Source organism: Protomyctophum bolini (assembly GCF_963924005.1).
Source record: "Protomyctophum bolini genome assembly, chromosome: 9".
Lineage (NCBI taxonomy): Eukaryota > Metazoa > Chordata > Actinopteri > Myctophiformes > Myctophidae > Protomyctophum > Protomyctophum bolini.
In genome coordinates this window covers 1,044,825-1,059,502 of record NC_137870.1, presented here as the reverse complement: position 1 = coordinate 1,059,502, position 14,678 = coordinate 1,044,825, and the positions used below count along the sequence as shown (strand labels likewise).

Below are 14,678 nucleotides of genomic sequence, written 5' to 3'. Positions count from 1 at the left end.
TGGTTGTGAAAATCACACTCATGTGAAGTGAGGGGCGCTCTTATCATCGTACATCATGAATCATCTCATACTGGCCAATCAGAATGCTTGTTTCCTGTTGGCACAAATTGACGTCATACTTGGCGGACATTTGATCTAATGTCTCCTTTCATTGTCGATGGAAAATATGAGACGTGTGGGGACAAGATGACGTACATTTTTCCTTCATCGTCGATGACATTTAATGATTGTGTTGCGAACATTTTGTGGGGACAGAATCTGTATATAGGAGGGGCTAGCGCCCCTCAAAAATACATGTCATCATAATTATGATTCCAAACTCTAGTCTATGAGGTCATAGATTACCCTGGATTCCATATTTGGGCATGCCTCACACGGAACTCCATGTATGGGCATAAAAGGGACACATAGGCAGGCAGACAGACAGGCAGACAGACAGACAGACAGACAGACAGACAGACAGACAGACAGACAGACAGACAGACAGACTCTACTCACTTGAGCGTTTCCAGTCCAGAGAAGTTCTCCAGTCCAGACACCGGCAAGACGTTGAAGGTCAAGTCTAATTCTCTCAGATGAGGATTCGATCTGAGAGATGAGGCCAGAAGTTCACAGCTTCCCTCTGACAACCAGCAGTTCATCAGTCTAAATGAGAAATAAAACAGCACATGTTTGATTGTCTGCTATAAAAGACATTATTCTGGATAGAAGACAGTGAAGCTGATAACTGGTGATGTCACAGACACAAGAGGGACATCTGCTGGAGCAAAAGACAATACAATTATTTTTATTATCGGCTATTTATAATTTTATTTAAATCATGAAAAATGCTAAAATGTTCTCTTACGGGGTCACTAGAAGACCCCCCCCCCATGCAAAATTTCCCAGTCAATCACTTAATTACAATTTAGGCATTTAGCAGACGCTCTTCATCCAGAGCGACTTACATTAAGCAAGAACAAAAAAGCATGGGAATACATCACATAAAAACATTTATCATGAAACATGCGTAAGCTAAGAAAGTAACAGTGGAATATCTATAATGAAACTATACATATAAGCTATACATCTATACTACTATGCTATACATATGTACTATGACGTGCTATGACAATAGCACATACAATGCACGTATGCTGTCTACATAACATGCTATAAGTCTGTATCAAATGCTATCTAAGTCTACAGAATTGCTATCTAAGGGGGTGGGGTAAGTGCTATGGGCCATGATGGAGTCTGAAAAGGTGGGTTTTCAGACTACGGCGGAATCCACAATACGCGCCTGACTGTACCTTATCATTATTCTCGTCAAAGTGTGTTACTATGATATCAACCTTATTCACACGTATTCAATATTAATACTATAATCACATAAATCAATAATATCTGACCGTAGAGTCTCCAGTCTACAATGTGGACTCCTCAGTGCGTCACACAGCAGGTCCATATTTGGCTCCAGGTGGTTGTAACTGATGTCCAGGTGTCTCAGATGGGACGGATTAGAACTGAGAGCCGAAGCCACAACTTCAATGTGTTTCTTCTTGAGCTCAACGCCAAAACCAACAAGTCTGTAATGACAGATTAAATGTAAAATCATAGACGATCAAAACAGGTCAGACAAAGTTCACTGTCAAGGAAGTAAACTGAGAGATCTTCTATTGCAGATCTACAAGCTCACATTGTGTCACATTGCGATGTTGCAGATCGGCTATTTTCAAAAACATATTTAACTAAAATAATTGACAATAATAAATTAACACAATGATGGTGTGGGGGTCCCTGGCACACAATGTATCAGATAGAGGTCTGTTACATGATACATATTTATTCATACAAAGTCCTTGGCTTGAGAACCTCTGGTTTACATTAAACACTGCAGAATGAACTACTAAGGAGTCTTTTAACACATTTAGACCTGAGGCCGATTCTTAGAAAATGGCTTCTAAATCATCACAGTTTTCTGAAAAACCCTGTTTCTATGTTCAGTGCACTAGTTCTCAAACTATTTCATGTCAAGGACCCCCAGAATTATATGTAATTGGCTGCGGACCCCCATCTGAAAATATGTTGTTCCAGGGACCCCCCAGAAGCAAAGATTTGAGTTAAAAATGTTTGCTCTGAAAGAATATTCAAAGATTTGCGACACATTTTCACGATTTAAAAAAATAGCAGATCTACAAGCTTGTAGCGCGGCGTGCTATGAGCTTGTAGATCGGCTTTTTTTCAATAGTTATGTATGTATTTAGTATGACATGACTACATACTAACTAACATATATATCGCGGCACAAGGTGTGGCGCTACGAGCTTGTAGATCTGCTATTTTTCAATACTTAAGCTGTATAACATAATGCTTAAAACACCAAAAAGGGTTCCTGTCAGAAATGGGTTAATTTGTGATGATACCACTTCTGTGTGCGTGCGTGAGTGCGTGCGTGCGTCCATGCATGCGTGTGTACAGTATGCATGTGTGTGTGCGTGCGTGCATGTCTGTTTATTATTTGTATTAATTTGTAATGAATGAATGTAGTAGTTATAATCATTTTAAATATAGTATTTGTAATGAATGAATACAGTAGTAATACATGAGTGAATGGTGCTCAGTCATGTTGTTATTCACAGGACTACTAACCTGGCTGTTGTGCAGTTCCTCACAGCTGGGATCAGTCTCAGTCGCCCCCCTGATGATGTGTTGTATTTGTCCAGGTCCAACTCCTCCAGAACCTCCTCTGACATCAGCAGCATGGAGGCCAGAGAAGAACACTGGGTCTCAGAGAGTTCCTTCCCTGATCTGCTCTCTGACTCCAGGTACTGTTGGATCCCCTGACTGACTGACGGGTCGTTCATCTCCATCAGACATTGGAAGATGTTGATACATCTGTCAGGAGAGGCATGGCGAACATTCATCTTCTTAAGGTTGTTGATGACTCTCTGGATCTCCTCTGGACTGTTCTCTGTCTGACCCAGCAGACCTCCTAACAGACTCTGGTTGGACTGCAGTGAGAGACCATGAAGGAAGCGGACAAAGAGGTCCAGGTGGCCACTCTCACTCTTCAGGGATTTTTCCATGGCTCTCTCCAGGAAGTCATCCAGGGTCATTTCTTCTTCTCCTCCCAGGAATGTCTTCAGTACCTCCATGTTCTTCTGTGTGAAACAGTGGAACAGGTAGACTGCAGCCAGGAACTCCTGGATGCTCAGGTGAACAAAGCAGTAGACTGTTTTGTGGTAAGAAGCACCATCTACTCTGAAGAATGATGTGCACATGCCTGACTTTAGCACGGCCTTGTTCACATCAAGACCACAGGCTTCCAGGTCTTTCTGGTAGAACAGGATCTGATCTTCGATCATTTGCTTAAATGCCAACTCGCCCAGCTTCAGAATGAACGGTCCTTCTGCCTTCATGAGCTCCTCTTTTATCTTTTTCGTCGTCTTATCTGATTCACCATACTTCTCCTCCATCTGCTTCGTCAGAGTCGTCAGGAATTCACAGTACATCTGAACAAGGGTCTCAGGGAGAGGGTCTTCCATGTTTCTGTGCTGCACAACAAAAGCAAGGATCCAACAGAAGACTGGGATTTCACACATAGTGGAGAGGATCTTTGATTTCTTGATGTGTGAGATGATTAAGCTGGTCATCGAGTTGGCCTTGTTCTCATCATTGAAGATCTTCATGAACCTCTTCTTGAAGTACTCCCTCTTCTGGTCATCTGTGATGAACCCTCTTATTTCTGTCATCCTGTCAATAAGGTCCAGTCGATCAGGGATCTGATCCACTGCTGCAGGCCGCGAGGTGATCCAGATGCGAGCGGAGTGAAGCAGTTCACCCTTGATCAGGTTTACAATCAGCTCCTCGACCGGCAGGGATTGCTCAACATTCGTGATGATGGAATATTTCTCGAAATCCAACGGAAGCCTGTTTTCATCTAGCCCATCAATCATGAACATGACTTTGCAGGGACATGTTTTGTAGTCGTTTGACTCCTGCACTATTCTGAAGATGTCATTCAGTGCTTCTTCCGTAATCCCTTTGGTTTCCTTGACACATTCGTGAAGTAGCTTCGCCAGAGAAAAGCTTTTTCCCTCGTGAAGATTTAACTGGCGGAACGTCAATGGGAACACGAGATGGGGGTCTCGGGGGAAACGGTCCATGGTCCAGTCGTGAATAAATTTGTGTAAGAGGAAGGATTTTCCAATTCCTGCGACACCAACAGTGAGCACTACTCTTTCATTTATTCCAGAATTATACAATTCCCAGAGTTGGATTGGTTCGTCCAGTCCTGCCCTGTTCATCTCCATCTGTCTGACCTCATGATACCTGTGCATGCTTGTGAAGCTGGTGTTTATGTTGTAGATCGGAACACAGACGTCTTCAAACTTCATCTTGGACTCATTGTCCAATTTTACACATAGATATGTGTCTTTCATCTTGTTCTGAAGCTTGCGTTCGTAGCCAGTAATGGAACCGCCTGCTATTTTCACCAACAGATCTGTAATGAACAAAGCAATTGTTAAGCAGCTTCCGGAGAAAGAGATCTGCCAGATCAAGCTCTACAAACAATATAACATCTACCATTTCAATCTTTCTTTTCAATAGCATGTTTGTTAACAATGTTGTTAAACTCTAAGTTTGGCAGAATTAACTATGGACCTTCTGATTCCCAGAATGCCTCTCTTCTACCCATTCAGATAAGGCTGCCCCTGTTTCCATGACCATGTTTCTTAAACCTTTCTGCTGTGATAAGACACTTATTGTCAGCTCACCTTCAGCAGAGGCAGATGCAGCTTCTGCTTCGGGTTGTGATGGAAGAGACTGAGTGGACCTGCTGTGGAATGAAAAACATGTTAAACTGACTATGAATTAATCTACCAATCCTATAGAAATACTACATGTTATACCGACTATAGAAATACTACATGTTATGCTGACTATGTATTCAACTACCAATGTCGCAATGTTAGCATCACAATGCGTGCTACATGTAACGTTAATATCACAATGCGTGCTACATGTAACGTTAGCATCACATTGTGTGCTACATGTAACGTTACCATCACAATGCGTGCTACATGTAACGTTACCATCACAATGTGTGCTACATGTAACGTTAGCATCACAATGCGTGCTACATGTAACGTTAGCATCACAATGCATGTTACATGTAACATTAGCACCACAATGAAAAAATACAACCCTGTCATGATTATGAACATCCTGGCTAAAAATAACACTACTATTGTAAAAGGATCTCTGGCTAATAAGACTTAATGCCCTCTATAACTAACCAGGGATCCTTTTAAGAATCAGGACCAACGTGTGACTGTGGAGCATAGTGAGTGTACAACTTGTATTAACTTCATAGAAAATTAATTTAAATCACAATTACTCACAGATCCTCTAGAAGGAGATTCTCGTGTGTCTCAAGACATTCGTGGAAAATGTCTTTAGACGTGCTGGAGTTCAGGAGCGCATAGAGTTCCCTCATCCTCTCCTCAATGGTGGACTTGGACCTCACTTTATTGTAGTCCTCTGTGGTGATGATCCTCTTCTCAAGGAGCAGATCCAGGATGGGATTCAGCCTGGTCACTCTCTGAATGAGCGCTGCCCGGTGTTGGTCAACAAAGTGACCCGCTGAAGATAAGTGGAATGAACATTGGTTGGTAGTTGTTGTTGTTGGTGAAACTGCCAGTATTTCCCTCCACACCAAATGTCTTCTTCCCTCTAAGACCCCCTTTACACGAGAATGATGTTCATGAGAACGGCAGAAAAACGTATCGCTTGCTGGGGTCCGCTTTGATGAGAATGGCGTTTTCAAAACACAACAAAGTGAAACCACCTATCAAAGAGTGGAAGTCTTTGTATTGTGGAGTCGCGCTCGCGCCCCCCCCCCCCCCCCCCCCCCCCCCCCCCCCACCCCCCCCTCGCGCTCGCACGAGCCCTCCCAGGCTTACAGTACGTTGAGTCTGACTTGCTCCCTATTTAAGTTTGATCAATAAACACCCTTGAAACCGTCCCATCCTTGTCTTGGTTCTGGTAACAGACGCCCGCCCGCCCGCCCGCCCGCCCGCCCGCCCGCCCGCCAGCCAGCCAGCCAGCCAAATAACCCCAAAACTCAAAAACCATCATCATTATGATATACATGTTAGTGTTTAAACGTCATTTACACGCAAATTTGGCCCAGACCGGCCGGCCCACCACAACCAGCGTGCAGATAGCAGAAACTCTACCGCCCGCTCTGTCGAGGCACACACAAACAAACAAGACCCTAATAACACCACCACTTTTACAGAACAACATTGCATGGCACTGGCAGAATGGCATGCAGTCGATCGCGGCCCACCGGGAATATGCCTGGTACGTCCTGTGGCCTGTCTGGCCCTGGACTGTATTACTAGTGTTAGGCCTTACCTGGCTGGGACATTATATACCCAATATACAATGTTTATTTTTCTTCAAACTTATTTGTCTTTTTGGTATACATGTTAGTGGCCCAGACATCTATTCATAGAGTCAATAATCAGGTTATAAGACATCTATTAATAGAGTCAATAATCAGTTTATAAGACATCTATTAATAGAGTCAATAATCAGTTTATAAGACATCTATTCATAGAGTCAATAATCAGTTTATAAGACATCTATTCATAGAGTCAATAATCAGGTTATAAGACATCTATTAATAAAGTCAATAATCAGTTTATAAAACATCTATTCATAGAGACAATACTCAGTTTATAAGACATCTATTCATAGAGACAATACTCAGTTTATAGGACATTATCAGTTTATAAGACATTATCAGCTCACCTTTACCTCTGCCTGGAGCTTTATGCTGGAGATGAACATAGAAGAGAACAGATTAGATGAGACACACAAACAACTGAGGAGGCCTTTCTATTTGTTTGAGGGGCCCCTCCTATATGTGTCCAGCTTTGAGGGTTTGTGTAAACACAAACATTGTGTAAACACAAACATTGAATGCCATTACAATTTACAATGTAGGCCTTTATCAGACGCTCTTAATCCAGAGCGATTTACAGTAAGCAAGAACAAAGGCATGGTAATACATCATACATACATACATACAATAAATAGTCATCATGAATCATATACATAAATTAGGAAGCTAACAGTGGCTCGGACCAGGCTGGGGGCGGGGCCGAGTCCAGGTTGACTAGGGCACCAGGCTGGGGGCGGGGCCGAGTCCAGGTTGACTAGGGCACCAGGCTGGGGGCGGGGCAAGTTGACTAGGGCCAAATTCCAATACACAAAATCTTGGCCACTCGCTCACTCCCACTCGATCACTCGGGGTCATTTCAGCGTGACCCGGAAATGGTTAACGTTCCAATTGTTAAAGTGCTCCATCGAGGAGGAGAGTGGAGTCGAGTGGAGGAGCTGAGTGGGCTCTCCGAGACCGCATAGAGCGAGTGTACATCAGGTGCAGCTCGGTGGGGTGTGTTGTCTCCTCATAGAGCGAGTGTACATCAGGGGCAGCTCGGTGGGGTGTGTTGTCTCCTCATAGAGCGAGTGTACATCAGGGGCAGCTGGGTGGGGTATGTTGTCTCCTCATAGAGCGAGTGTACATCAGGGGCAGCTGGGTGGGGTATGTTGTCTCCTCATAGAGCGAGTGTACATCAGGGGCAGCTCGGTGGGGTATGTTGTCTCCTCATAGAGCGAGTGTACATCAGGTGCAGCTGGGTGGGGTATGTTGTCTCCTCATAGAGCGAGTGTACATCAGGTGCAGCTGGGTGGGGTATGTTGTCTCCTCATAGAGCGAGTGTACATCAGGGGCAGCTCGGTGGGTATGTTGTCTCCTCATAGAGCGAGTGTACATCAGGTGCAGCTGGGTGGGGTGTGTTGTCTCCTCATAGAGCGAGTGTACATCAGGTGCAGCTCGGTGGGGTGTGTTGTCTCCTCATAGAGCGAGTGTACATCAGGTGCAGCTCGGTGGGGTGTGTTGTCTCCTCATAGAGCGAGTGTACATCAGGTGCAGCTCGGTGGGGTGTGTTGTCTCCTCATAGAGCGAGTGTACATCAGGGGCAGCTCGGTGGGGTGTGTTGTCTCCTCATAGAGCGAGTGTACATCAGGGGCAGCTCGGTGGGGTGTGTTGTCTCCTCATAGAGCGAGTGTACATCAGGGGCAGCTCGGTGGGGTGTGTTGTCTCCTCATAGAGCGAGTGTACATCAGGGGCAGCTCGGTGGGGTGTGTTGTCTCCTCATAGAGCGAGTGTACATCAGGTGCAGCTCGGTGGGGTGTGTTGTCTCCTCATAGAGCGAGTGTACATCAGGGGCAGCTCGGTGGGGTATGTTGTCTCCTCATAGAGCGAGTGTACATCAGGGGCAGCTCGGTGGGGTATGTTGTCTCCTCGCGGCGGATTTCCGCATCACGTGTACATGTTTTTGTCCTTCTCCAGTGACATAAGTCCGCCTCCTCCACATGTGGCACAGAAAACACTGATGAAACCCATACTATGCACCCCCCACCCCCATCCACTAGCTGCCGGCCGGCTGAGTCGCTGACCCAACACACACACTAGAGTTCTCATCGGCCGAAATTTGAAGCCCGGCCCGGCCCGGCCCTAACTGGGTCAGACCGAAGCTCGGCCCTATACCCTACAAAGTACCATAATGTTAGGCCCGAAGCCCTATAAAGCCCGACAAAGACAAAAAAGAACGCCACTTTAATGCTGGCCAAAGTGGCCGCATGCATTAAAGTGGCGTTCTTTTTTTTTCTTTCAGTGTGTGTCTGTGTGTGAGAGTGAGAACGGAGTTCAATGGACTTATCGCCGAAATAAAGGATTTATGTAGCTCACGTTAGACTGTTAATGTACCATTTCCATTATCATTCTATTTCCAGTGGTGGTGAGTACTAGCTCCCCTTAAGTTTCCTCTGAAGTGAAGCTATATGTCCAAGACCCCAAGTATCGTCCCCGTTCGGTGTCCAAAAGAACAAACATATAGCCTACAAAGTTTACAAACCATCCACGCACCTCACGCTCATGGCGTGTCTCGACAGCTTAGAGATCTGTTATTTTAAATCGGGCACATATAACGAGGAGCGCCGCTGCCGCACCGAGGGACGGCGGTTATAATACTAATCATTTTGTAAATCAAATAGCCTGCAGTGGACTGTAATATTGCGTGGTCAGATCATACACTACAGAATTATATGGATCGGTTGGTGACTATATGACGTTGATTAGGCCTATAATGATTAGGTTATTCATCGCAGTCAGCTGGGTTTAACGAGATGGCTCAGTGCCAACTGTTTTTGTCATGTTGCAGCTCTATCGTATGTGTGATAATCCGATTGATTTATAAAACATTTAGCAATGGCATTATGAACTGAAGCTCATTTGGTGCGCCACAAAACAGAGGCACATCCAGATGATCCAGCGGTATAAACATTAAACAACCACCCCGCCGTACACACATAAAACTAAAAAGCTTTGCCGTTTGTTGAAGAGACACATTTTCCCTGAATTAATAGAGCTTCAGAAAGATAAAGTAGCCTATCATACATATGTGAAAGTGAAAGGACCACAACAAGCCACTTGGCTTTATTGGATTCAGATTTTACAGAGGCCAGTTTCGAATTGCAGCCGTCCGTAGGTGCCCTTCGTAGGATGCGAGGAGAGTGAGCGAGTGTGAAAGTTGCGGTATTGGAATTTGGCTGAGGGCACCAGGCTGGGGGCAGGGGCCGCATTGTTTTTGTGGTTCTCAACCAGTGGTCCGGGGACCACCGGCGGTCCTTGAGCTGAGGCGGTTCCAGGTGGTCCCCATGCAGCTAAATGATGGAGAGTTGGGTAACCAAATGGACCCTTAACTCTTGAGAGTTTAAAATGAATTCATTTTCAGGGCAAGACCCGGTTTGAAAAGACAGGGCAGTTTGGCATGCATATAGCCTACTGACCAAGGCCGGTTCTAGGGGGGGCAGGGGTGGGCACAGCCCACCCAAACGTGCGTCCTGCCCACCCAATCAAAAGTTATGGGGATCCTTTATTTTTTTGCCAAAAATATGCCACAAAATATCTGTAGCGTTTCTGATTGGGTGGGCACTGCGCAGCATTTTTAGACCCAACAATGAACCCATACCGCAAAAGTGTAACAGAGAAGTGTTCAGAACACAACACAGAGCACACACTGAAGAAAATGAGCCGCGTCGAAAACCTCCTACACATAACCACGCCTCCAGCAACAGATCCACGAAGCAGGAGTAATTCTATATGCTCAAACACAAAGAAAATAAAGTTTATCGGCCTACTTAGTAGGCCTACTTTTACTTTTGGTAGGCCTACTGTAAGTACATTTTTAAGCCAATACTTTTGTATTTTTTCTTATGTACATTTTGAATTCCACACTTTTAGTTCTAACAGAATATGTATATGTTGCAGTATTGCTACTTTTACTTAAAGCTGCTATAAGCAATAATATGGGGTCAAAGTGAGGTTTGGGGCTACCCCAGAGGTCCTTGAAGGGCTTCCAGCTATACAGATACTGATAACCCCACCATCACCCCGTCTCAGTCTCTCAAAAGATCCTTGCTCAGCATCCTCGACAGGGCCATTTCAGAGCTGGAAAACAGATTCTCAAAGAAGAATTTAGACCTAATGACAGCCATATCAAGCCTTGTACACTATTCTGAGAGATTTCTATAGACTCCACCTTGTTGGAGCCTTTGCATGTTCTTACTGAAACTGGGACAGACTACGCAACTCTGAAAAGGGAACTCATTGTTGCAAAGCCAATGTTGGCCAAGTCATGTTGTCCAAAACTAAACTGACCTGGCCACTGTGTCTAAACACATGAATACATACGAGAAAGCATTTCCTGTGTTGCACAAGTTGTGACAGCCCTTGTAATTGGTGTGTCTTCAGCTTCATGTGAGAGTTCCTTCTCCACACTGGCACGTGTCCTAACCCCCTACCGTCGTACCATGTTGCACGAAAGAAAAAAGAACTTGGTCATCTTGGCAAATGAGAAATCTATAACAAATATATAGACATGGATGAACAACAACAACAAACCAACCCCAGTACTTGAGTCAAAGTACGACTCAAGTGGAATATTATCTGTCAAATGTGTACGTGAGTTGAAGTACTGGAGTGCTTTCTTTTACAATAATGTAAGTGCGCAGGCCTTTAAAACTCTGTCTATATTAAAATGTAGACGTTAAAAAAGAAACTGCAAGTTTGTTGATCTGCTAGTTTCACTATTTGAAATATAAGGCTTAGAAAGGTATAGTGGAGTCAAAAGTATGTCAGTATCATAATCATATCATACCATATCAAGCCTTGTACCCTATTCTGAGAGATTTCTAGACTCAACCTTGTTGGAGCCTTTGCATGCTCTTACTGGAACTGGAACAGACTACGCAACTCTGAAAAGGGAACTTATGTTGTCCAAACGAAACAGACCTGGCCACTGTGTCTAAACCCATGAAGACATACGAGAAAGCATTTCCTGTGTTGCACAAGTTGTCCCAAGCCCGGGGTAAATGCAGAGGTAGTGGCAGGAAGGGCAATTGGGTTAGCATACTGTTGGTCAAAGAGAAGATAGATGAACTGATGATGATAGCATATAGTTTTCTATGCATTTTGGTGGTTTGACACCCCAAATTCTGTCTGCCCACCTTAGTGGGGCTGGCTAAATCCGGCCCTGTACTGAGACCAGTGTTGTTTTCGTCGACTAAAACCAAGACGAAGAATGTTCGTCGACTACCTTCTTCCACAGACGAAAACTAAATGGAAACTAAATTAAAATGATGACTAAAACTAGGACTAAATATACTGACAATTTCGTCAACAAATAAAAACTATATGAATAAAATGTTAGGAAGGGACTAGTGGACAAGACATCCAGTATAACTCATTCTACAATTAGTTGCATGCTGAAAATAGCTGATCTACAAGCTCACAACGCGTCGCATTGTGAGCTTGTAGGTCGGCTATTTTCAGCAAGTGTAAAATCAGTCATTACGACAGCATCAAGACCAGCCAAAACACATTTTAGTCGACTAAAATCGTATGACGTTTAGTTGACTAAAACTAGACTGACACTAACACATTCCAGGTGACTAAAATGTGACGAAGACTAAGTGAAAACCATTCAAGAGACTATGACTAAAACTAAAATCTAAATTTGCTGCCAAAAACAACGCCGACACCGACCCCCGTGCAATGCCTCAGTATTATTTATATATAGCGTAAACTCAACGTCAACTTATAACTCTGAGAGTACAAATGGAACCAAAATGCACCTGCTATGGTCCATTTGGGTTCCGTTTATACACAATCCTTAATACCCTCTCTGGGTGCCTTAAAGCCCTTGAATTTGATTAAGATTTATTTTCATTATGGTAATCTCACACTTCAATAGGTATAGTAGGCTATAGAATTGCGTTGGGGGGGGGGGGACTCTCGCGGCCGAGCGAAGCGAGGCCGCCGCCGCGGATTTATTTATTTCTTTCTTTCCCAGATAGTCTAAAAATGAGTTATTTAGCATACTTTTACCAATGAATTAGCCTATACACAGACAACGACTTTTGGACGTCTTTTTCTCAAGTCTCGAATCAGTCAGTGTAGATTACCCGGCGGTGTTGCTGCCCCTCCGGGAGTCGCGGCTCATGGCTCTTCACAGACGGCACAGAGACAGCAGTCACTCCGCTGAACGTGTCAGTGTTGCTGCAGACTGCAGTGGTGTGAACTGTGAACCGTGCGGGCACTGAGTTCTGACAGCCGACTCACAGCTTCTTCTTCTGAATTAGGCTACTTTATCTTTGCCTTGAAAAATACATTTTGCGTTTTGCTGTTTCCCAAAACAAACCAGCGCGTGCTACTCTTTGCTACAAAGCGACTGGAAGGACGAGGTTTACAGACACCAATAGTAGTCATTCAATCATATGCTGATTAGGCCAGTTGCCGATCAGCGATCACCAGGGGGCAGCGACAACACACACACACACACACACACACACACAATAGCCTTCTATAATGCTGCGCACATATATTATATATATTTAAAAAAATACCCAGCATAATTTTTGGGGAAGGCTAAGCCTTCCCTAGCCTTATGCACCCGCCGCCTAGTGTAACTTTTATTAGGCCTCAAAAAAAAGTGACATAAGTTTAGCCCAGGCCTGCATTGGGCAACTTTGACGACGGAGAGGGCCACTATGGTCTTTATATGAACAGTGAATGTTTGTAATACATTTTAAACAACTCAGCTCTGGTCTTCAGTTAGTCTGCTTTGTAAATAAACCTACCTTTAATACATTTAAACAACTCAGCTCTGGTCTTCAGTTAGTCTGCTTTGTAAATAAAACGGTACCTTTCGTTTGCGTCTGCCTGGGAGGTTCCCCATGTTGACGTCTTCCTCGTTGCTTCTTCTAACCGTTCTGGTGACAAAATGAACAACGACAGTGACGTTTATGCAAAGTGGGTTGATGTTTTATAGGAATGAGACCGCGTTGGTTGTGTTCAGCGCTGTGTCCAATGGCAGTGTTATTATGGGCTGGCTGTTTTTCTATACTGCGTTTCAAACTAAAATATGCTCTTTTTTGTTTGATACGATTTTGTCTAAACAATTCCATGCTTTTGGCGTTAAATAGCTCTATATTAGTAATCATTGCTATATAGTGTGTGTTCAGTAACAGTGTTAAATAGCTCTATATTAGTAATCATTGCTATATGGTGTGTATTCAGTAACAGTGTTAAATAGCTCTATATTAGTAATCATTGCTATATAGTGTGTGTTCAGTAACAGTGTTAAATAGCTCTATATATTGCAAAAAACACTGGTCTAGACATAGCATTGTAGAGTGTATATACTTATAGTTTAATTTATATTCTATTGTTAGACAGCTGTTAGGTTCTTATACCTAATATATTGATCCTAGATGACTATTTCTACGTATTTTCTAATTACCATGTGTTGGTCTTGCTTATTGTAAATCGTTCTGGATTAAGAGCGGCTGATAAATGACTACAATATAAATTGTAGCTTCCATTAAATGATAAATGACTACATTATAAATTGTAGCTTCCATTAAATGATAAATGACTACATTATAAGTTGTCGTTTTCATTAAATAGTGTCAAAGCTAAGCAAGTGGTCGCTCTACTGCTGAAACACTACAGCAGGCAAAAACCAAGGGGTGTAGTTTTACACTGTGTCCAATAGATGGTGCACATGGACCACATTAAGGCAGACAGACAGAGAGGCAGTGTTGTGAGCCAAAGAATGCTGATCTACAACTTAGGCATTTGGCAGACAAGCTCATAACCGTGTTGTTGTGAGCTTGTAGATCTGCTATGTTTGCCAAAGAGACGTATTGTCGACAGAAAAGAGCAGTCACAAATGAGACGCCTTGAAGACCCTAACAGGAGCCCTCGTACAAGGTTTCTACACCTTGAAGACCCTAACAGGAGCCCTCGTACAAGGTTTTCACACCTTGAAGACCCTAACAGGAGCCCTCGTACAAGGTTTCTACACCTTGAAGACCCTAACAGGAGCCCTCGTACAAGGTTTCTACACCTTGAAGACCCTAACAGGAGCCCTCGTACAAGGTTTCTACACCTTGAAGACCCTAACAGGAGCCCTCGTACAAGGTTTCTACACCTTGAAGACCCTAACAGGAGCCCTCGTACAAGGTTTCTACACCTTGAAGACCCTAACAGGAGC

The 14,678-nt window shown here is 43.8% G+C and overlaps 1 protein-coding gene across 1 annotated transcript in view; it reads right to left on the bottom strand.

Annotated features, from left to right (window-relative positions):
- LOC308321243 (NLR family CARD domain-containing protein 3-like) overlaps positions 1–13,378 on the bottom strand; it is a gene marked incomplete at its 3' end in the record, with an annotated part of 17,762 nt that extends 4,384 nt beyond the window's left edge. Inside the window, exons 1-7 of the mRNA XM_080772083.1 lie at positions 13,326–13,378; positions 6,805–6,829; positions 5,388–5,628; positions 4,761–4,822; positions 2,632–4,486; positions 1,392–1,568; positions 499–645 (exon numbers count right to left, since the gene is read on the bottom strand). Of these exons, the coding sequence (XP_080628209.1) occupies positions 499–645; positions 1,392–1,568; positions 2,632–4,486; positions 4,761–4,822; positions 5,388–5,628; positions 6,805–6,829; positions 13,326–13,358 (2,540 nt within the window). The 5' untranslated portion in view covers positions 13,359–13,378. The remainder of the gene's footprint in view (positions 1–498; positions 646–1,391; positions 1,569–2,631; positions 4,487–4,760; positions 4,823–5,387; positions 5,629–6,804; positions 6,830–13,325) is intronic.
- Between the last annotated feature and the right edge of the window lie 1,300 nt (positions 13,379–14,678).